This window comes from Coregonus clupeaformis, chromosome 13 (genome assembly GCF_020615455.1).
Source record: "Coregonus clupeaformis isolate EN_2021a chromosome 13, ASM2061545v1, whole genome shotgun sequence".
NCBI classification, from domain to species: Eukaryota; Metazoa; Chordata; class Actinopteri; order Salmoniformes; family Salmonidae; genus Coregonus; species Coregonus clupeaformis.
In genome coordinates this window covers 12167590-12191584 of record NC_059204.1, presented here as the reverse complement: position 1 = coordinate 12191584, position 23995 = coordinate 12167590, and the positions used below count along the sequence as shown (strand labels likewise).

General features: G+C 44.2%; 2 protein-coding genes across 2 annotated transcripts in view; both read left to right on the top strand.

Moving 5' to 3' along the window:
* The first annotated feature begins 97 nt into the window (after nucleotides 1-97).
* zgc:110540 (deoxynucleoside kinase) lies at nucleotides 98-7522 on the top strand. The gene is made up of 7 exons (XM_041893494.1): nucleotides 98-307; nucleotides 2985-3100; nucleotides 3215-3408; nucleotides 3538-3685; nucleotides 3916-4031; nucleotides 6871-6970; nucleotides 7089-7522. Exons 1-7 carry the CDS (start codon nucleotides 214-216, stop codon nucleotides 7113-7115), a joined length of 795 nt encoding a protein of 264 aa, XP_041749428.1. The 5' UTR covers nucleotides 98-213; the 3' UTR covers nucleotides 7116-7522.
* A 2448-nt stretch (nucleotides 7523-9970) lies between these two features.
* Nucleotides 9971-23995, top strand: part of LOC121579157 (ankyrin repeat and KH domain-containing protein 1) — a 45002-nt gene continuing 30977 nt past the window's right edge. The window contains exon 1 of the mRNA XM_041893493.1: nucleotides 9971-10392. Within this exon, the coding sequence (XP_041749427.1) occupies nucleotides 10117-10392 (276 nt within the window). The 5' untranslated portion in view covers nucleotides 9971-10116. The remainder of the gene's footprint in view (nucleotides 10393-23995) is intronic.

Genomic DNA, 23995 nt, shown 5'->3' with positions numbered 1-23995 from the left:
TTGAAGAATACTTGTAGTTCGGTGTCTTGTGGGTCATGTAGTATTGAAGCTTTGGTCCACCCCCGGAAGTAGTATATCCTCTTGGCGTTAAATTTGATCTGACTATCGCGCCATTCTGCTCCTGTCTCTTTTGGGCTCTCTGCAGTAACTTGGCTATCTAGGTTTTGAGTTTATAACTAGCTAAATAATTTAGCCAATACCTCATTATTTATAATGGCAACACCTCCAAAGAGAATATGTTCAAGTCCCAGATTTGACAACAGTTTTGAGAAAAGAACTAAGAAGATATCCATTGAAGGAAACATTGGTGAGTTTGCTCAGCCAGCTGGCTACAAATTTAGCTAGCTATCTATACACTTTAACTTATCTGAGAGCTAGCTATCGATCTATTTCTAAAATTAGATAAGTTAGTTAACTACCTATGTGGATGTTTAACCTCCAAGATGTGTGGTCTGATTTTACTCAACCAATCCCGCCGAATCGACAGCACATAACATTCTGTTCTGTTCATTGTAAACGGAGGTATTGGCGCCAAAACAATACATTATGTCAATCTTTGCCTGCATTTCATTCCTCCTAAATACTTAACGTTAACTAGCTTACTATCTAGTTAGCTAACTTTTATTTGTACTTACCCCCCTTTCACGACATTACTTTTTACCTCGCTACCAAGTTAACTTAGTTGTAATGGCCAAGTTAGCTAATTTGATAGACTGCCAAAAAAGATCTACACTAGCTAGGTTTCCATCCAATTATCGACAGATTTTAATGCAAATATTCTCAAATCTGCATAAAAACAATATGAGCATTTCCCACGAGATGCTTCCATCAAATTGACTCGTTGCGCACAAAAGGCTGTAAAAATACGTTTTGCAGTAAAATGTCCATGTACCGACTAAAGAATACATGCTAAATGGGTTTCCATCGCATTTTCAACTCTACTGATGGGTTTCTTACAACAGATATTGTGTTATATAGTGTGTACCTACTCTTGTATTGGCACGCGCGCTCTAGCCAGCAGGTCCAGTTCGGGTATAGGTTGCGGGTAAACGGCATCCAAGGATCGATTATTATTTCACCAGAATAAGACCCTCGATATTTATTGGAAAAGAGCATCAGGCTCATTCATTACCTTGCACTTTCACCACCCTGTGAAGTTAATTTATTTAATCTGTAGCCTAATAAACTGCATGATTTCCCGAGGACCACACAGGTCATCGCGTGACTCCCAAGTTTAATTCCATATGATAGTTATGTCAATATTTGCGCATAACGTTTACACCGCTTTTTCGCGCACAACTTTTGAAAGAGGTTTGAACTGAGAATCAGAGTTACAAGCAGTGGTGGAAAAAGTAACCAACTGTCATACTTGAGTAAAAGTAATGATACCTTAATAGAAAATGACTCAAGTGAAAGTCACCCAGTAAAATACTACTTGAGTAAAAGTAGTAGGTCAGATAACATTTGTTTTATAAAACATTTAGTTGAATGAGCAATATAAACAAAAACATTGGAACAGACTGTTTATGCTGCCCTTGGGGCAGAAATTTATATTTGGGTTAAGATCATTTTGGTGCCCTAAGGGCGGACTTCAAGCACTGAAGGTAATACAAAAAAGTATGTACTGCCCTAGGGGACTTATGGTCATTTCTATGCAAAAGGACTCATGAGCAACAACATGTGAAGTTCATAGGAGCATGTCAAATTGCTCCTATGAGCTAAGAGTCTATACTGTATATTTTAGAAATTAAGATCTTTCTAATTTGTCTCCCTCATGTGGAGGGAGGATAATGAAAGTTCACAGAAATAACAAGTAGACCTATCAATTAGTTAGTGTTTTTACTGATATCAATTTTGATTATGAATTCTTGAGTGATTAAAACTCTTAAATTCCATTACCAAATCGGTAAAGGAATTTCCAAAAAATATGTAGCGGAATTTCTGCAATTGAATTGGCTACAATGGAAAATCATAGTCACAAACCACAGTTGGGTTCACAAGTTTGGACAGTACAGTAAAGAGAAGTAGAGTATAGTTCAGTACAGTACACAGAAGAGCACACTAGATGGGTGGGCGTATACCACAAACGTTTAGCAACCCAAAGGTTGGGAGTTCGAATCTCATCACGGACAACTTTAGTATTTTAGCTAATTAGCAACTTTTCAACTACTTAATACTTTTTAGCTACATTGCAACCACTTAGCATGTTAGCTAACCCTAACTTTAACCCTTTTAACTAAGTCCTAAACTTAACCCTAACCATTAGCCTAGCTAATGTTAGCCAGCTAGCCACCTAGCTAGAATTTGTAACATATCATATGTTTAGCAAATTCGTAACATTGTACGTTTTGAAAAATCGTAACATACGAAATCAGTGATGGACATCCACAAATTAATACATACCATATGAAACGTAACATATCATACTAAATGGCATGTCTCGTATTTACGTACAGAATTGATTTAGGATACATCACCATGAAAGAATTGCCCTTATCTAAATTATATCCTATGGTTATCGTCACCCAAACTAACATTTACTGGCATATTTGAGACCTAGCTATCTATCTCTATTTTATGATTCAACATTAGTAAAAGGTAGCAATCTGTTTAGGCAGCTAGTTCAGAGATATTGTCACATTTGTCTGAGTACTTTAATGCAATAACTTGTAACTCAATGTTTTATTTACAAGATTCTCAGTTCAAACCTCTGCCCTGTTTTTAAAAGTTTTGTATCTCTTAAACTCTGCCCATTGACCTTTTAGAAACCAATCGGATTTGTTCTGCCCTAAACCAATCAGATTCTTTCTGCCCTTATGGGCTTTGGGTTCTCGTGAGCTAGCTATGCATGTCTTAAATGCAGTCCTTGCTAGCAGAACTGCAGTGAGAATTATTATGGTTAACTAGCTAACTTGTCTTATGTCTTGTTTTCCTAGTAATGTTATATTGGGATACTGCTTTAAAGGCGTTTATGTGTGTTGCAGCTGCAGGGAAGTCAACATTTGTGCACATTTTAGAAAAATCTTCAGAAGAATGGGAGGTCATACCGGAGCCCATTGGGAAGTGGTGCAACGTTCAAAACACTGACAATGAGTATGAGGTAACTACGTGTTGTGTCCCATACATAATGTTACGTAAAGTTATATCCCATTTTTAAGTTCATGTGAGTCACAACGTTGTCCTCTGCTTGACAATTCTGTGATCCCTCTTCCAGGAGCTCAGCACATCTCAGAAGAGTGGAGGCAACCTGCTGCAGATGCTGTATGACAAACCTAGCCGCTGGTCCTACACATTCCAGAGTTACGCCTGCCTGAGTCGGGTGCGTGCTCAGCTGCAGCCGCCTTCTGCAAAGTTGCAACAGGCAGAGAAACCTGTCCAGTTCTTTGAGCGCTCTGTTTACAGTGACAGGTGTGTACCCGTCTGGCGGTTGATTGGTTAGTTGGATAAATCAGAAAACGACCTGAGATAACCTGTGGTAATGGCACGAGTGTCTGTCTTATTCCACTGAGTCTGGCTTGTTATGTGACTCTTTGCCAGGTATGTATTTGCCTCCAACCTATTTGAGTCTGGGGACTTGAATGAGACCGAATGGGCTATTTACCAAGACTGGCACGGTTGGCTGCTCTCTCAGTTTGAGTCTCAAATTGAGCTGGATGCCATGATCTACCTTCGGGCTGACCCACAGGTGAGTAAAGCCATTACACCCTCAGGTCACAAGTGTTTGAACTTCAAACTGTTTGGCTGTCAGATGACTTTTCTGTTGTTGTTTTTTTACACCGCCACGTGCTTAAGGATTTAATTTTCAGCCTTGAGGATTTAATTTTCAGTCTTACATTATACTGAAGTGCTTACATGGTTTTATATATTTCGGCCTGGTACAGAAACTGACCCAAACATTTCATGTCTTTGTTTCAGAGATGTATGCAGAGGCTGCACCTCCGGGGACGGGAGGAAGAACAAGGAATTCCAATCGAGTATCTGGAGCAACTGCACTACAAGCATGAGTGCTGGCTGCACCACCGCAGTACTCAGTAAGTGTTCACCCATTTACACGTACAGTGCATTCAGAAAGTATTCAGACCCCTTGACTTTTTCCACATTTTGTTACGTTACAGCCTTATTCTAAAATGGATTAAATGGTTTTTCCCCCCCCTCAATCTACACACACAATACCCCCATAATGGCAAAGGTAAAACATGTTTTGTGTGCAAATGTATACAAAAACAATCACATTTACATAAGTATTCAGACCCTTTACTAAGTACTTTGTTGATGCACCTTTCGCAGCGATTACGCCTCGAGTCTTCTTGGGTATGACACTACACGCTTGGCACACCTGTATTTGGGGTATTTCTCCCATTCTCGGAAGGTCGGATGGGGAGCGTCGCAGCACAGCTATTTTCAGGTCTCTCCAGAGATGTTCGATCGGGTTCAAGACCGGGCTCTGGCTGGGCCACTCGAGGACATTCAGAGACTTGTCCCGAAGCCATTCCGGTGTTGTCTCGGCTGTGTTCTTAGGGTCATTGTCCTGTTGGAAGGTGAACCTTCGCCCCAGTCTGAGGTCCTGAGCGCTCGGGAGCAGGTTTTCATCAAGGATCTCTCTGTACTTTGCTCCGTTCATCTTTCCCTCGATCCTGACTAGTCTCCCAGTCCCTGCCGCTGAAAAACATTCCTAAAGCATGATGTTGCCACCACCATGCTTCACCGTAGGGATGGTGCCAGATTTCCTCCAGACGTGACGCTTGGCATTCAGGCCAAAGAGTTCAATCTTGGTTTCATCAGACCAGAGAATCTTGTTTCTCATGGTCTGAGAGTCCTTAAGGTGCCTTTTGGCAAACTCCAAGTGGGATGTCATGTGCCTTTTACTGAGGAGTGGCTTCCGTCTGGCCACTCTACCATAAAGGCCTGATTGGTGGAGTGCTGTGGAGATGGTTGTCCTTCTGGAAGGTTCTCCCATCTCCACAAAGGAACTCTAGAGCTCTATCAGAGTGAACATCAGGTTGTTGGTCACCTCCCTGACCAAGGCCCTTCTCCCCTGACTGCTCAGTTTGGCCAGGCGGCCAGCTCTAGGAAGAGTCTTGGTGGTTCCAAATTTCTTCCATTTAAGAATGATGGCGGCCACAGTGTTCTTGGGGACCTTCAATGCTGCAGACATTTTTTGGTACCTTTCCCCCAGATCTGTGCTTCGACACAATCCTGTCTTGGAGCTCTACGGACAATTCCTTCTACCTCATGACTTGGTTTTTGCTCTGACATGCACTGTCAACTGTGGGACCTTTATATAGACAGGTGTGTGTGCCTTTTCCAAAACTCGTCCAATAAATTGAATTTACCACAGATGGACTCCAATCAAGTTGTAGAAACATCTCAAGGATGATTAATGGAAACAAGATGCACCTGAGCTAAATTGAGTCTCAGCGAAGGGTCTGAATACTTATGTAAATAAGGTATTTCTGTTTTCTATTTGTAATCAATCTATTTTTTTTTAACCTGTTTTCACTTTGTCATTATGGGGTATTGTGTGTACATTGAGGCAAAACATTTTATTTAATCCATTTTAGAATAAGGCTGTAACGTAACAAAATGTGGAAAAAGGGTCTGAATACTTTTCGAATGCACTGTATGGATTTCACATGACTGGGAATAAAGATATGCATCTGTTGGTCACCGATACCTTAAAAAAAGGTAGGGGTGTGGATCAGAAAACCAGCCAGTATCTGGTGAGACCACCATTTGCTTCATGCAGCGAGACACATCTCCTTTGCATAGAGTTGATCAGGCCGTCGATTGTGGCCTATGGAATGTTGTCCAACTCCTCTTCAATGGCTGTGTGAAGTTGCTAGATATTGGAGGGAACTGGAACACGCTGACGGACACGTCGATCCAGAGCATCCCAAACATGCTCAATGGGTGACATGTCTGGTGAGTATGCAAAGCCATGGAAGAACTGGGACATTTTCAGCTTCCGGGAATTGTGTACAGATCCTTGCGACATGGGGCCGTGCATTATCATGCTGAAACGTGAGGTGATGGTGGTGGATGAATGGCACGACAATGGGCCTCAGGATTTCGTCACGGTATCTCTGTGCATTCAAATTGCCATTGATTAAATGCAATTGTGTTCGTTGTCCATAGCTTATGCCTGCCCATAGAATAACCCTGCCACCACCATGGGGCACTCAGTTCACAACGTTGACATCAGCAAACCGCTCGCCCACATGACGCCATACACGTGGTCTGCGGTTGTGAGGCTGGTTGGACATACTGCCTAATTCTCTAAAACAACTTTGGAGGCGGCTTATGGTAGAGAAATGAACATTCAATTATCTGGCAACAGCTCTGGTGGACATTCCTGTAGTCAGCATGCCAATTGCACACTCACTCAACTTGATACATCTGTGGCATTGTGTTGTGTGACAAAACTACACATTTTAGAGTGGCCTTTTATTGTCTCCAGCACAAGGTGCACCTGTGTAATGATCATGCTGTTTAATCAGCTTGTTGATATGCCACACCTTTCAGATGGATGGATTATCTTGGCAAATGAGAAATGCTCACTAACAGGAATGCAAACTAATTTGTGCACAATTTGAGAGAAATAAGCTTTTTGTGCATATGGAACATTTCTGGGATCTTTTATTTCAGCTCATGAAACATGGGAACAACACTTTACATGTTGCGTTTTTGTTGAGTGTATTTTAACCTATATGCAACTTGTGTTGATGTCTGTGCTGGTGTTAAGTGTTAGACTATCATGTCAACTTCTGTCCCATTTTGGCAGCACAGATGAGTGGTTTCTTTGTCAAGGTGCTGGCATTACTAGCAATTTGGGAATGTTATCAGTGTAATATTGTTTCCTGCTTCTTTTAGACTTGACTTTGAGTACCTGAAAGATATCCCCATCCTGGTCCTGGATGTTAATGATGACTTCAAGAATGATCGAATCAAGCAAGAAGCTGTGCTGGACAAGGTCAGTGTTGGTTTGCACTTGCATCTTCAAGAGATTGCTTAGTTCACCCCAAATCAGAATTTCTCAGGGCTTACATGTGCATTTTTTTATTTATTTTTCAATCCATGTTTCCACACAGGTCAGAGAATTCCTCAGCACGCTGTGAGCTGGAAAGGATACCTATGCTACAGACTGCACCATTCCTGACAGCCTATATCAACGTCCATTCCTCAAAGAATACACTAGGTCACTGGTCCTCCATGCCTAAGACAATACTGGCAGAGAGAAGATTTGGCTATTTTCTAACTAATTTCATGCCATTCTCATTTTGCCATTGGGTGGAGAGAAATGTTGGCAGTTTTAATGACATCTGAGTTTGAGTGACTTACAAAATCAATTGGGGCCCTCCGGTTGGTAATTTGACCATGATTACTGCAAGATTACATAGCTGGTAGACTAATTTACCAATCTAAAAACTGTTAGATGACATTGGCTCATTGAGTGACTGTCAGTTACTGACATACAGTAAGAGGAGAAACTGCTGATGCAAACCAACCACATTTTGAAATTGCACCTTGTGTATGCTACTATTCTAACTCTCAGGAGTAAGTTGAGACCCCGACTGAGTTCCTAAAAAAATAACATTTTATCCACGGGCCTATAATAGGGGGCCCGCCAGTTTCCCATCCCTGGTCTGGAGACTGAAGATGATAAGTTGAACAGGTGTGTTAGTGCTGAGGTAAAACAAAACCTGCATACAGCAGTAGGACTAGGTGGTTGGACACCTGCCTTACCGACTACACCAGCTGTCTTGTCATTCAGACCAGAGATTAATTGGGATTTTTAAATACATTTACCTGCTCATGACAGTTTGTATACTTGAAAATATATGATTTTAGGGTTGCCAGATTTAGGTTGAACTATGTATTTTTAATGTGGTGTGTAAAATGTGCTGTGTGCTTGTTTTTAATGTAGTCAGTTTATAGACTTTTAAATGTATTTATATTTTTTGTGATTACATAAACACATGTTATTATATCTATCTATCTATCTCTAATCTATATCTGTTGCTGGACACAGATTAAGCCTAGTCCTTGACTAAAATGTATTTCAATGGAGATTCTCAATAGAGAATGCTTGCTAGTCCAGGACTAGGTTTGATCTGTACCTGGGAAACCAGAACCAGGAGTTCCTGCAGGATCTTACTCTGACCGCATTTTTGTTTCAGAAAGATTTGGTACCACCACCAGAATGTCATTGTTCATTAAGTGTAAGGTCCCCTCCTATGCCTGTTTTTAGTCTGATTTGAATCACTAAACTTTCACTTCACAAGTGATGCATGTGTCAAAATGTTAGATTAAACTGCTCTTTCTTACAGAGCCACATGATGTGCAGTACATCTGTGGCAGGTGGCTGTCGTTTCGTTCAAAATGTTTAGATCCATACATGAGTTTTACTTTGTGTTACCTTTTTTTGTGTAAGTAATGTTGCTGTGATTAAATATACCACTTACAATTTGTTGTTTGATGGCAGTTACATATTTGTTCCAGAAATAAATTATCAAACATCATTGTGAATGTTATATTCATATTGCCCTATAAATATTTTTTTTATGATAAAATGCTCACAGCCTCAGGTATGATTGAAAAAGGGTTTGTGCTAGAGGAACGCATTAGACCATGGCACTGACTTGCGTTTTCTTTCAGGTGGCTTGACTGAGGATATTCAATAAGTAGTGGCCATCCAGCACACATGATAATGTATACCTGTGACACAGATGAGGTGTTTGCTTACAGCTGCTATTGGATTCATTAAAGGGGCAATCCGGAGTTGAAACAACAGTGGATTCTACGCACCTCTGTCACAAATGTGACCACTCAAATTCATAGGCAGTGCTATGGATGCATGGACTGACTATCCAAGATAGTACAATTGTTAAGCATGTTTTGAGGCTGTACAGTGTTTGTTTACATTTGCAGTGTTTACAAACATTGGAGGAAAACAAGCTTATATTGTGGGTTCTGATGGGGTACCACAGCTACACTAAGCTCGAGGCATTTATAAGTTATATTCTTCAATAATCATTGAGTATATCATTAATGTATGTCCAAAAATGGCGGGGCAGATTGCTTATATGGGAAATCCCGTTTGATATCTTCCTGCCCCACCATCCTTAGCCGCGTCCCATATGCCAACCTCATCAATGGCGTTTGGAAATGGTTTTATGGTCTAATAAAAGTGGCTTGGCTCTGAGAGATTGAGTTGAAATGTGTAGTTGACATTTGTACATTTATTGACAGACTGACATGAAACTGGGACTATAGTGGCCACTTACTATTGCATTGCCTAAGTATCCCTGAAAAGTCTATTGGCAAAGATCTAACTCGAATCCTAAATTGCTAAATACATGTTTGGACTTATAAATTAATGATATATGCCCATTGATTTTTGAAGAATATAATTGATAAATTCCCGATGAGCTTAGTTCAACTGTCGTACACCATCATAACCCAACATATAACCTTGTTTTACACCCAATGTTTGTAAACGTAAACACTATAGCCTCAAAACATGGTTTAACTATAATGTTGATATCATGGATGGCTGGTCCTTGCATCCATACCTCTGTCTATGAATTTGAAAGTGGTTACATTTATCCAGGCCCATCCTTCAGCTTTGTACCAAAACTGAGGCGGGTGTCGTATTGTTATTGTTTCAATTAAGGATTTCTAAATTTGATAACACTGCAATTCATTATTACTAAATGCAAGGATAGGCGGATCACAGAGGTGACACTTTTTGTGACAGACGTGCAAGTGTCCAATGATCTTCGAAATATTCCGTTTCAATTCGTTCTCGTAAACCTACCTTGACGTCGCGTGCTTTCCGCTGACAAGCATCTATTCTAGCCAACGATATGTTGGTATTGTATTTTCCTGACCAATAATATGCATGGATTCTGAATAGAGGCGGGTTAAGAGAGAACTAGAGCGAAGTATGATAGGTTGTTAGAAAGTTAATGGCTTGGAGGAAAAATACACTCTTCTCGCTTCAGGAGAGTTTAAGGATTTTTCTGAAGTATAAACATAATTACTAAAATACCAACAACCCCAAAGAAAGTTTAAGACAATAGTGCGTCTATTAGATTACAAAATACTAAGGAAAGTATGCAGGATGCAGTAGCCGGGACGGCAATGCTGACGGACGGCTTCGAGGACGAGATTGACTCTGTGACTCCGCGCTCCTCTGCTGTAGGAATGGGGGTTGGAGCCACACCAGGAGCCGGACTCGGGGGCTTAGGGATTGGTGTTGGTGGAAAGAAAGTCCGCTTGTTTGGCGAGGCTGGTGGGCCTGCAGCTGACAGGCTTGATTTCAAACTCGCTGCGGCCGCAGTGCTTTCCTCCGGCCCTGGATCTGCCAGCGACGACGATGAGGTATCTGAGGTAAACCACTCATGCTAGCTAAGCTAACCCAGCGAAACTGGACAAGATTCATGTTAGTTAACGTTGCCTAATCCCGTCTCTTTCGACGATATCATGAACCCTCATTCCTTTCTTGTATCAACAAAAATATCAGCCAGAAGCCTTGTATTTTGGCGGATTGTTTGTAGAGTCATGTGGCGAGTAAGCTAGTAACATATTCAGCAATTTGTCATATTATGAGCAGTATTTTGGCAGAGGCTTCGATTTAGGCCTAACGTAGTGGCAGCACATACAGCGGCGCCATCAACTGCTAAAGTTAGCTAGCTAGTGAAATGTTGCTAGGTAGTAAGGGTAGCTAGCTAGTTGGGGTTAACCACACGTTTGTTAGCCTGTTTATAGGACAAACTGGTAAGTTGTTTTGAACAGGTAACTTGGTGAAGACAAATGTTTCTAGTGTTAGATATGGTAACTGGCATTTAATCATGCATTCACTTGTTCATTGTCACCTCAGTTGTCTATTTGGCTCTAACGTTGTTTAACTAGCCAGCTGGCTAGGCACATTCGCCCTCATCTTTGAATAGCAAACTAATTAACGTTAGTTAGCAGGTCCTCTTAACTTGACACGCAGTTTTATGAATTTCTATAGGTACTTCGCCAGGGTTGATGGCACACTTCCCAAACACAACACGGCTTGATGTGTAATGTTTGTTAGAAGCATGGTGCCGAGCTGTCAGTCAAGATGTTTACTGGAGTGATGATGTAACATAATTCAGCAAAGGGTTTAGAAATGCTCCAGTGATCAAATCCAACATGACATTTCAGAGTTAGCTAATTCTTAACTCTACCTATTCTAAAATGACTAATCTCATATGTAGGATAAAGTAATGTTCAGGCGAGAGACACTCACACTTTGATTCACATTGGAATGGGTACCTTTTCATGGTGATGAGCAAAATTAAATTGGCTGAATATTTTATTCCAATGTTATTTTCCCTTCTTTGCACTACACCAGAGTCGTATCTATAGACATTGTAAATGACTGCTCTCAGACCTTGATGATCATTGGAAATCTGAAGGAGTGCCTGACCAGTTTGAAGAGGGTGTTGGAATAGGATGATGGACCTCTGCCACCTGGTTCCTCTGTGTGTTCTCACTCACACTCGCTTCAAGGGAATTTAAACATTTCTTTGTTAACAAAATTACTTTTCTCTTTTTCTTTTTCCTCAATTTGGTATTTAAGTTAGTCAGCTTTTGGTCACAGAAATGTTTGAGAAATACATTTTTTTCAATCAGCTGTTAATTAAATGGGTTCCTATCGATAATTGACATCACCTATGAAAAGAAGTGATGTCAGAATAGTTTAGACACACACACACATCATCGAGACGCACAGAAAAAAAAAGTACATACATACACCAAGACACACACTCAGACACAGAGGTTGCTGTTTCCCGGAGCTGCATATGATTCCTCCCCTTTCTGTATACAGGACAAGGGTGTCTGTTGCCTTGCATAGCTCATAACGGGTGCCACTTCCTCCCGTTGGGTTGATGGTATTTTGGTTTGAATTTAGGGGTGTAATAGAGTGGGAGGGGTTAGCAGGGTATAGTTACCAGCACTGCCCCAGGTAGACACGCCATTAGTCTGCATTCTTAGATCAGGCAGCCATTTAAAGTCCCTGGCTGCCACACAAGCTGTTTATTAGGGCTGTGAAGATACCAATTTTGCACTATCTTTTTCAAGGGCAAAAAAATGAAAACACTAAGCAGACCAAACTATTTGGTCCTTTAAAAACCTGCTGTATGTAAAATATTGGTTGCTAGAGCTTGGAAAATAAATGTGAATCTGGATGACAACATAATGTTTGTTTCCAACATTAGGGCTGTTTTCCTAAAGAAGTTAAATCGGCTTTGTTTTGTTTCCTTGCTACGATACTAACGAGTATGTGACAAATAAAATGTGATTTTATTTGTTGACACCTTATTAGTAACCCAACCCATACAGATTTATTTTATTTATGTATTTTTTGGGGGGGTATTTTACCCCCTTTTTCTCCCCCATTTCGTGGTATCCAATTGGTAGTTACAGTCTTGTCCCATCGCTACAACTCCCGTACGGACACGGGAGAGGCGAAGGTCGAGAGTCATGCGTCCTCCGAAACACAACCCAACCTATCCACACTGCTTCTTGACACAGTGCCCGCTTAAACCGGAAGCCAGCCGCTCCAATGTGCTGGAGGAAACACCGTACACCTGGCGACCGAGTCAGCGTGCACTGCGCCCGGCCCGCCACAGGAGTCGCTAGTGCGCAATGGGACAAGGACATCCCTGCCGGCCAAACCCTCCCCTACCCTGGACGGCGCTGGGCCAATTGTGCGCCGCCCCATGGGTCTCCCGGTTGCAGCCGGCTGCGACAGAGCCTGGAATCTAACCAGGATCTCTAGTGGCACAGCTAGCACTGCGATGCAGTATAACCCATACAGATTTCTATGTCAAAATAATTATAATACGAAGACGCTCATGATTTTACAGTGCCACTTTTGGGGCTTCCTTCCCTGTTTGTGTTGGAGAGTAAAGGCAGATTGACTGGGATTATTCAAGGTCCCTTGACCACAGGATGTTTTACTCTTTAATACCCTGTGAATGTATTAGTTAGCACTCCCAAAATGTACACAGACACACATGCACACATTTCCATTGAAGCTTTAAATGCTGTAGCAGCTCAGTGCTGTACTGTGAGTGTGGCTGAGCGTCAGGGGTCGACTATTGGACAGGAGATACTTAGTTACCGGTGCCGTGTACAACAGAAGTTATTGCTGTCGTAAGTCTTCCCCTCATTGTTATTTATGTGTGTGTTTTTGTGGACTCTGACTTGCAGGTAAAGTCTCGTCACAGTTCACTGTACTAGTTGATGTTTCCTTTTTCCGTGAGGTTCACATGGGTGTGAGTCAGAGATTAGATGGCATAAGTATGTATGTACCGGGTAATTGTAGAGGAAAACATAATGCATTTAGCAAAATAATGTACAGTGAGAGAAAAAAGTATTTCATTCCCTGCTGATTTTGTACGTTTGCCCACTGACAAAGACATGATCAGTCTATAATTTTAATGGTAGGTTTATTTGAACAGTGAGAGACAGAATAACAACAAAAAAAATCCAGAAAAACGCATGTAAAAAATGTTATAAATTGATTTGCATTTTAATGAGGGAAATAAGTATTTGACCCCTCTGCAAAACATGACTTAGTACTTGGTGGCAAAACCCTTGTTGGCAATCACAGAGGTCAGACGTTTCTTGTAGTTGGCCACCAGCTTTGCACACATCTCAGGAGGGATTTTGTCCCACTCCTCTTTGCAGATCTTCTCCAAGTCATTAAGGTTTCGAGGCTGACTTTTGGCAACTCGAACCTTCAGCTCCCTCCACAGATGTTCTATGGGATTAAGGTCTGGAGACTGGCTAGGCCACTCCAGGACCTTAATGTCCTTCTTCTTGAGCCACTCCTTTGTTGCCTTGGCCGTGTGTTTTGGGTCATTGTCATGCTGGAATACCCATCCATGACCCATTTTCAATGCCCTGGCTGAGAGAAGGAGGTTCTCACCCAAGATTTGACGGTACATGGCCCCGTCCATCGTCCCTTTGATGCGGTGAAGATGTCCTGTCCCCTTAGCAGAAAAACACCCCCAAAGCATAATGTTTCCACCTCCATGTTTGACGGTGGGGCTGGTGTTCTTGGGGTCATAGGCAGCATTCCTCCTCCTCCAAACACAGTGAGTTGAGTTGATGCCAAAGAGCTCAATTTTGGTCTCATCTGACCACAACACTTTCACCCAGTTCTCCTCTGAATCATTCAGATGTTCATTGGCAAACTTCAGACGGGCCTGTATAGGTGCTTTCTTGAGCAGGGGGACTTTGTGGGCGCTGCATGATTTCAGTCCTTCAAGGCGTAGTGTGTTACCAATTGTTTTCTTGGTGACTATGGTCCCAGCTGCCTTGAGATCATTGACAAGATCCTCCCGTGTAGTTCTGGGCTGATTCCTCACAGTTCTCATGTTCATTGCAACTCCACGAGGTGAGATCTTGTATGGAGCCCCAGGCACAGGGAGATTGACAATTATTTTGTGTTTCTTCCATTTGCAAATAATCGCACCAACTGTTGTCACCTTCTCACCAAGCTGCTTGGCGATGGTCTTGTAGCCCATTCCAGCCTTGTGTAGGTCTACAATCTTGTCCCTGACATCCTCCGAGAGCTATTTGGTCTTGGCCATGGTGGAGAGTTTGGAATCTGATTGATTGATTGCTTCTGTGGACAGGTGTCTTTTTATACAGGTAACAAGCTGAGATTAGGACCACTCCCTTTAAGAGTGTGCTCCTAATCTCAGCTCGTTACCTGTATAAAAGACACCTGGGAGCCAGAAATCTTTCTGATTGAGAGGGGGTCAAATACTTATTTCTCTCATTAAAATGCAAATCAATTTATAACATTTTTGACATGCGTTTTTCTGGATTATTTTGTTATTCTGTCTCTCACTGTTCAAATAAACCTACCATTAAAATTATAGACTGATCATCACTTTGTCAGTGGGCAAACGTACAAAATCAGCAGGGGATCAAATACTTTTTTCCCTCACTGTACCCAATGGCATGATTGTGTGCGAGTAACCATGTTTCCATCCACATTTCTTATGCAAGTAAAGTCCTACTGTATGGTTAAAAAAGGAGAAAGACAAACACGACCGCAGTGATGGAAAAAGGTAAAATTTTATAAATGCTGTTCGTTCGACATGGTGGGATCTTTTTGTGTTGGTAGAATTATGCAAGAAAAATGTGGTGGAAACGCCTTCATGCGTAAATATTTATATAATAACCATCATATCGAAGTAAACTTGGGGAAACCATGCAGTTTTATTAGGCTACTGATGAAATAAGTTATGGTGAACTTCACAGGGTGGTGAAAATGCACGGTGATGAGCTTGATGCTCCTCTCCAATAAACATTGAGTGTCTTATTCTGGTGACATGATGATAGATGCTTGACTGCCATTAGACAAATATAAATATTCTCTCTCATTCTTTCTCATCCATAATAATCTCATGGGCGGCAGGTGGCTTAGTGGTTAAGAGCGTTGTGCCAGTAACCGAAAGGTCGCTGGTTCTAACCCCCGAGCCGACTGGGTGAAAAATCTGTCGATGTGCCCTTGAGCAAGGCACTTAACCCTAATTGCTCCTGTAAGTCGCTCTGGATAAGAGCGTCTGCTAAATGACCAATTTAATTTAAATTTAATTTATGTAGACTAGCCTACCCGCACTTAATCTGCGAGCTGTTGGCTAGAGTGCACGTGCCTTGGCTAGAGTGCACGTGCCTTGGCTAGAGTGCACGTGCCTTGGCTAGAGTGCACGTGCCTTGGCTAGAGTGCACGTGCCTTGGCTAGAGTGCACGTGCCTAGATCAGAATAATCACATTTTCTATTTAACGTAACAGTTTTTGTCTAAAACTATCGGTTAGAGTTGAAAATGCGACGGAAACGCATTTAACTTTAGATTTTTATTAGGTACATGAAAACCTTGAGCGAAAAAGTCCATTTTGTGTGCGCTGTCATCACACACTGATTTTTATCCGCAACATGTCCGTTTGGAAAGACCACTGGTGGGAAAATGCAGATATTATCTTTATGCAGATTTTTAGAATATTCACATGAAAATCTGTCGCCAATTGGATGGAAACCTGGCTAGTGACGCCAACATTTAGATTTGTTTTGGGTTTGTTGGTATGCTTAAATCTTAAGTATTGTAACTAACAACCTTAGCTAACAAGATTAGGAATGAAAAGCCAGTTTAGTGGTGGAATGTCATTTTATTTCCTTATTGTGCTCCAGCTGAGAGGAGTTGTCAGAAGTGCAGGACATTTTGGCAGAAGTGGGATTTTACCAAGGAAACTAGCCAGTTTGTAGGGAGCGATGATTGTCATGTTTGGTGAAAGTTATTCATCATCTTTACATTATTTATTTAATAAACGTGTTCTATGATTTAGTTTCCCCTCACCAGCATTACCCACAATATCCTTGCAGACTAAGTGTAATGTAGGAGATAATGTACAGGCTCCGTCTCTTTCTCTGTCCCTCCCTGCACCTCTCACACACACATACAGATGCATGGATGAGGTAATGAGTCACTTGTTTGTACGAGGCCTCCTGTCTCGCGCTCTTGGTCAGACACACACCCTGAGATGGACACACAAATCTAATTTTATTTTTCACACGCTTCGTAAACAACAGGTGTAGACTGACAGTGAAATGCATATTTACAAGTCCTTTTCCAACGATGCAGAGTTAAAGATACGTTTTTTAAATAAACAATAGAAGTAATGACATGAGAAATAAATACACAGGGAAAAAGAACATGGCTAAATACAGGGAGTACGGAGTCGACGTGCAGGGGTACGAGATAATTGAGCGACGTGCAGGGGTACGAGATAATTGAGCGACGTGCAGGGGTACGAGATAATTGAGCGACGTGCAGGGGTACGAGATAATTGAGCGACGTGCAGGGGTACGAGATAATTGAGCGACGTGCAGGGAGTGCGAGATAATTGAGCGACGTGCAGGAGTACGAGATAATTGAGCGGCGTGCAGAAGTGCGAGATAATTGAGCGACGTGCAGGGGGTACGAGATAATTGAAGCGACGTGCAGGGGTACGAGATAATTGAGCGACGTGCAGGGGTACGAGATAATTGAGCGACGTGCAGGGGTACGAGATAATTGAGGTAGATATGTACATACAACCAGTCTGTACATACAGTTGAAGTGGGAAGTTTACATACACCTTAGCCAAATACATTTAAACTCAGTTTTTCACAATTCCTGACATTTAATCCTAGTAAAAAAGTCCATGTCTTAGGTCAGTTAGGATCACCTGTAGGCCTCCTGTAGCTCAGTTGATAGAGCATGACGCTTGCAACGCCAGGGTTGTGGGTTCGATTCCCACGGGGGGCCAGTATGAAAAATGTATGCACTCACTAACTGTAAGTCGCTCTGGATAAATGACTAAAATGTAAATGTAAATTTTAAGAATGTGAAATGTCAGAATAATTGTAGAGAATGATTTCTTTCAGCTTTTATTTATTTCATCACATTCCTGGTGGGTCAGAAGTTTACATACACTCAATTAGTATTTGGTAGCATTGCCTTTAAATTGTTTAACTTGGGTCAAACGTTTCGGGTAGCCTTCCACAAGCGTCCCACAATAAGTTGGGTGAATTTTGGCCCATTCCTCCTAACAGAGCTCGTGTAACTGAGTCAGGTTTGTAGGCCTCCTTGCTCGCACACGCCTTTTCAGTTCTGCGCACACATTTTCTATAGGATTGAGGTCAGGGCTTTGTGATGGCCACTCCAATACCTTGACTTTGTTGTCCTTAAGCCATTTTGCCACAACTTTGGAAGTATGCTTGGGGTCATTGTCCATTTAGAAGACCCATTTGCGACCAAGCTTTAACTTCCTGACGGATGTCTTGAGATGTTGCTTCAATATATCCACATAATTTTCCTTCCTCATGATGCCATCTATTTTGTGAAGTGCACCAGTCCCTCCTGCAGCAAAGCACCCCCACAGCATGATATAATAATATGCCATTTAGCAGACGCTTTTATCCAAAGCGACTTACAGTCATGCGTGCATACATTTTTTTTTTTTGTGTATGGGTGGTCCCGGGGATCGAACCCACTACCTTAGCGTTACAAGCGCCGTGCTCTACCAGCTGAGCTACAGAGGACCACATGATGCTGCCACCCCTGTGCTTCACGCTTGGGATGGTGTTCTTTGGCTTGCAAGTAACCCCCTTTTTCCTCCAAACATAACGATGGTCATTATGGCCAAACAGTTCTATTTTTGTTTCATCAGACCAAAGGACATTTCTCCAAAAAGTACGATCTTTGTCCCCATGTGCAGTTGCAAACCGTAGTCTGGCTTTTTTATGGAGGTTTTGGAGCAGTGGCTTCTTCCTTGCTGTGCTGTCTTTCAGGTTATGTCAATATAGGACTCGTTTTACTGTGGATATAGATACTTTTGTACCTTTTTCCTCCAGAATCTTCACAAGGTCCTTTGCTGTTGTTCTGGGATTGATTTGCACTTTTCGCACCAAAGTACGTTAATCTCTAGGAGACAGAACGCGTATCCTTCCTGAGCGGTACGACGGCTGTGTGGTCCCGTGGTGTTTATACTTGCGTACTATTGTTTATACAGATGAACGTGGTACCTTCAGGCGTTTGGAAATTACTCCCAAGAATGAACCAGACTTGTGGAGGTCTACAGTTTTTTTCTGAGGTCTTGGCTGATTTCTTTTGATTTTCCCATGATGTCAAGCAAAGAGGCACTGAGTTTGAAGGTAGGCCTTGAAATACATCCACAGGTACACCTCCAAATGACTCAAATGATGTCAGTTAGCCTATCAGAAGCTTCTAAAGCCATGGCATCATTTTCTGGAATTTTCCAAGCTGTTTAAAGACAGTCAACTTAGTGTATGTAAACTTCTGACCCACAGGAATTGTGATTAAGTGGAATAATCTGTCTGTAAACAATTGTTGGAAAAATTACTTGTGTCATGCACAAAGTATATGTCCTAACTGACTTGCCAAAACTATAGTTTTGTGGTTGAAAAACAAGTTTTAATGACTCCAACCTAAGTGTATGTAAACTTCCGACTTCAACTGTATGGGTAAAAGACACACCCACTCGTCCGGAGAGAGACGCTCTCCCCCCCTCGCCCGGAGAGAGACGCTCTCCCCCCCTCGCCCGGAGAGAGACGCTCTCCCCCCCTCGCCCGGAGAGAGACGCTCTCCCCCCCTCGTCCGGAGAGAGACGCTCTCCCCCCCTCGCCCGGAGAGACGCTCTCCCCCTCGCCCGGAGAGAAACGCTCTCCCCCTCGCCCGGAGAGACCTCGCCCGGAGAGACGCTCTCCCCCTCGCCCGGAGAGACGCTCTCCCCCTCGCCCGGAGAGAGACGCTCTCCCCCTCGCCCGGAGAGACGCTCTCCCCTCGCCCGGAGAGACGCTCTCCCCCTCGCCCGGGAGAGAGACGCTCTCCCCCTCGCCCGGAGAGAGCCCTCGCCCGGAGAGACGCCCTCGCCCGGAGAGACGCTCTCCCCTCGCCCGGAGACAGAAGCTCTCCCCCGCCCGGAGAGAGACGCTCTCCCCCTCGCCCGGAGAGACGCTCTCCCCCTCGCCCGGAGAGAGACGCTCCCCTCGCCCGAGAGACGCCCTCGCCCGGAGAGACGCTCTCCCCCTCGCCCGGAGAGACGCTCTCCCCCTCGCCCGGAGAGAGACGCTCTCCCCCCCTCGCCCGGAGAGAGACGCTCTCCCCGGAGAGACCTCTCTGCCCGGAGAGACGCTCTCCCCCTCGCCCGGAGAGAGACGCTCTCCCCCTCGCCCGGAGAGACGCTCTCCCCTCGCCCGGAGAGACGCTCTCCCCGCCCGGAGACGCTCCTCGCCCGGAGAGACGCTCTCCCCTCGCCCGGAGAGAGACGCTCCCCCCTCGCCCGGGAGAGACGCTCTCCCCCCCTCGCCCGGAGAGAGACGCTCTCCCCTCGCCCGGAGAGACGCTCTCCGCCCGGGAGAGAGCGCTCTCTCCCCTCGCCCGGAGAGAGACGCTCTCCCCCTCGCCCGGAGAGACGCTCTCCCCCCGGAGAGAGACGCTCTCCCCCTCGCCCGGAGAGAACGCTCTCCCCCTCGCCCGGAGAGAGACGCTCCCTCGCCCGGAGAGAACGCTCTCCCCTCGCCCGGAGAGACGCTCCCCCCTCGCCCGGAGAGACGCTCTCCCCTCGCCCGGAGAGAGACGCTCCCTCGCCCGGAGAGAGACGCTCTCCCCCCCTCGCCCGGAGAGAGACGCTCCCCCCCTCGCCCGGAGAGACGCTCTCCCCCTCGCCCGGAGAGAGACGCTCTCCCCCTCGCCCGGAGACGCTCCTCGCCCGGAGAGAGACGCTCTCCCTCGCCCGGAGAGACGCTCCCCTCGCCCGGAGAGAGACGCTCTCCCCCTCGCCCGGAGAGAGACGCTCTCCCCCCCTCGCCCGGAGAGAGACGCTCTCCCCCCTCGCCCGGAGAGAGACGCTCTCCCCCCCTCGCCCGGAGACAGAAGCTCCCCAACCCCCAGATACCCTCCCCTCCCCCGGAGACAGACTCTCCCCTGAGCTGGAGCACTGAGCACAACAATTCCAGCCATTCTGCGACCTCCGGAAATACCCCGGATGGTTTCATTTACATTCACCGCAGTCGTTTTATTCTTTTGCTCTGAAAGAAAAATGGAAATGGAGAGTTGACCACACCCTCCTTCGCTCCCTCCGACAGTTCAGTTAATCGGCTCTGTTCTTTTGGCGGAGCCTCAGGTCCATTTGCGCTGGTGACGCTTGCTAATATCGGGCAGCTATCGAGTTGTCAGTTGTCCAGTCTGTAAAGAACATTTTGTAGGATATTGTACGGTTGGGTACGTCTGTGTTACTGAACAGATTGTGCTTCGTGAGCGGCTTTGTCTGCTGTTGTTCCCGTGATCCAACACACCGCTGTGTCCCTGGATGGTGACCGACCGTGATGGCTGGAAGGTATTGGCACGCTCTTGTGCGCTTCTGCCCTGTAGACCCTGGCACGGCTGATGGACAGAGGCAGCCTGCTGGGTGTCCTGCCCAGTGCAGGAAGTCCTGCCCTGTGGGCCGTAAGGCAGGTGTATGGAGGTCACAGGGAGGGAAGGGGAAATGTGCTGATCAGCTCATCTTGGCGCTTAATGTAATTCAACCAAGGCTCAGGGCCTAAGCACTGTGCTGCTCCGTCTCCAGGCAATATGCTAGATGGGGTGGAGCTTGGGGATTTTTAAAAACGTAGTCACTGGTGCCCTCGTGCGAATTACTAGGCTATACCTGCTTGTGTCGTCACAAAATGGGCCTGCCCATGCCTCTGTCAGAATATATAAAAAATATTTGTAATTTTTACCTGTGATCACATGATCTACACTGAGTGTACAATACATTTAGGAACACCTTCCTACTATTGAGTTGCATCCCCTTTTGCCCTCAGAACAGCCTCAATTCGTCGTCATGGACTCTACATGGTGTCGAAAGCATTCCACAGGAATGCTGGCCCTCGTTGACTCCAATGCTTCCCACGGTTGTGTCAAGTTGTCTGGATGTCCATTGGGTGGTGGACCGTTCTTCATACACACGGGAAACTGTTGAGCGTGAAAAAACCCAGCAGCGTTGCAGTTCTTGACACAAACCGGTGCACCTGGCACCTACTACCATACCCCGTTCAAAGGCACTTCAATCTTTTGTCTTGCCCATTCATCCTCTGAATGGCACACATACAGTGGGGGAAAAAAGTATTTAGTCAGCCACCAATTGTGCAAGTTCTCCCACTTAAAAAGATGAGAGAGGCCTGTAATTTTCATCATAGGTACACATCAACTATGACAGACAAAATGAGATTATTTTTTCCAGAAAATCACATTGTAGGATTTTTAATGAATTTATTTGCAAATTATGGTGGAAAATAAGTATTTGGTCAATAACAAAAGTTTCTCAATACTTTGTTATATACCCTTTGTTGGCAATGACACAGGTCAAACGTTTTCTGTAAGTCTTCACAAGATTTTCACACACTGTTGCTGGTATTTTGGCCCATTCCTCCATGCAGATCTTCTCTAGAGCAGTGATGTTTTGGGGCTGTCGCTGGGCAACACGGACTTTCAACTCCCTCCAAAGATTTTCTATGGGGTTGAGATCGGGAGACTGGCTAGGCCACTCCAGGACCTTGAAATGCTTCTTACGAAGCCACTCCTTCGTTGCCCGGGCGGTGTGTTTGGGATCATTGTCATGCTGAAAGACCCAGCCACGTTTCATCTTCAATGCCCTTGCTGATGGAAGGAGGTTTTCACTCAATCTCACGATACATGGCCCCATTCATTCTTTCTTTTACACGGATCAGTCGTCCTGGTCCCTTTGCAGAAAAACAGCCCCGAAGCATGATGTTTCCACCCCCATGCTTCACAGTAGGTATGGTGTTCTTTGGATGCAACTCAGCATTCTTTGTCCACCAAACACGACGAGTTGAGTTTTTACCAAAAAGTTCTATTTTGGTTTCATCTGACCATATGACATTCTCCCAATCCTCTTCTGGATCATCCAAATGCACTCTAGCAAACTTCAGACGGGCCTGGACATGTACTGGCTTAAGCAGGGGGACACGTCTGGCACTGCAGGATTTGAGTCCCTGGCGGCGTAGTGTGTTACTGATGGTAGGCTTTGTTACTTTGGTCCCAGCTCTCTGCAGGCCATTCACTAGGTCCCCCCGTGTGGTTCTGGGATTTTTGCTCACCGTTCTTGTGATCATTTTGGCCCCACGGGGTGAGATCTTGCGTGGAGCCCCAGATCGAGGGAGATTATCAGTGGTCTTGTATGTCTTCCATTTCCTAATAATTGCTCCCACAGTTGATTTCTTCAAACCAAGCTGCTCACCTATTGCAGATTCAGTCTTCCCAGCCTGGTGCAGGTCTACAATTTTGTTTCTGGTGTCCTTTGACAGCTCTTTGGTCTTGGCCATAGTGGAGTTTGGAGTGTGACTGTTTGAGGTTGTGGACAGGTGTCTTTTATATTGATAACAAGTTCAAACAGGTGCCATTAATACAGGTAACGAGTGGAGGACAGAGGAGCCTCTTAAAGAAGAAGTTACAGGTCTGTGAGAGCCAGAAATCGTGCTTGTTTGTAGGTGACCAAATACTTATTTTCCACCATAATTTGCAAATAAATTCATTAAAAATCCTACAATGTGATTTACTTGATTTTTTTCCCTCAATTTGTCTGTCATAGTTGACGTGTACCTATGATGAAAATTACAGGCCTCTCTCATCTTTTTAAGTAGGAGAACTTGCACAATTGGTGGCTGACTAAATACTTTTTTTCCCCACTGTACACAATCCATGTCTCAATTGCGTCAAGGCTTAAAAATCCTTCTTTAACCTGTCTCCTCCACTTCATCTACACTGATTTTGAAGTGGATTTAACAAGTGACATCAATAAGGGATCATAGCTTTCACCTGGATAGTAAATGGGCATTTCAACGTCATAGCTTTAGCCGGTGGTAACTTGTGGAATAGAAACCAGCTGGAATGCGGTTTTAACCAATCAGCATTCAGGATTAGACCCACCCGTTGTATAATTAAGTGATAATGCCCGAGAAGTCTGTGTTTGGAGGATATATTGGCACGGTTGTTGTTAGGCCCGAGACTAAGTCGAGCAAACCGTGCCGATGAATCCTCAACACCTGCTTCGAGGGCATTATCACTTTTATACAACGGGTTACCAACATACTCAAATAATGATTTACATATTTTAATTAAAAACATTATTTTTATGAATTTATTAATACTATTTCATCCTTCCACAAGATATAGTCCCGACACAAATCTAGGGTTGCTGCCCAAGCCGGCTGGTCGTTCGTTCTATTGGTTTGGTTGCCAGAGACGCGACCCAGTCGTTAAGTCTTTTTGTTCTGTATCTATGGACAAGAGTGTGCAAAGCTGTCATCAAGGCAAAGGGTGGCTATTTGAAGAATCTCAAATATAAAATATATTTCGATTTTTGTTCAACACTTTTT

Bases quoted from the DNA above. Each gene is read 5' to 3' on its own strand.
- zgc:110540 (XM_041893494.1), top strand. From the start codon at position 214: ATGGCAACACCTCCAAAGAGAATATGTTCAAGTCCCAGATTTGACAAC. The intron at 3,409-3,537 runs GTGTGTACCCGT...ACTCTTTGCCAG, and splicing joins CGCTCTGTTTACAGTGACAG to GTATGTATTTGCCTCCAACC. The intron at 4,032-6,870 runs GTAAGTGTTCAC...TGCTTCTTTTAG, and splicing joins CTGCACCACCGCAGTACTCA to ACTTGACTTTGAGTACCTGA.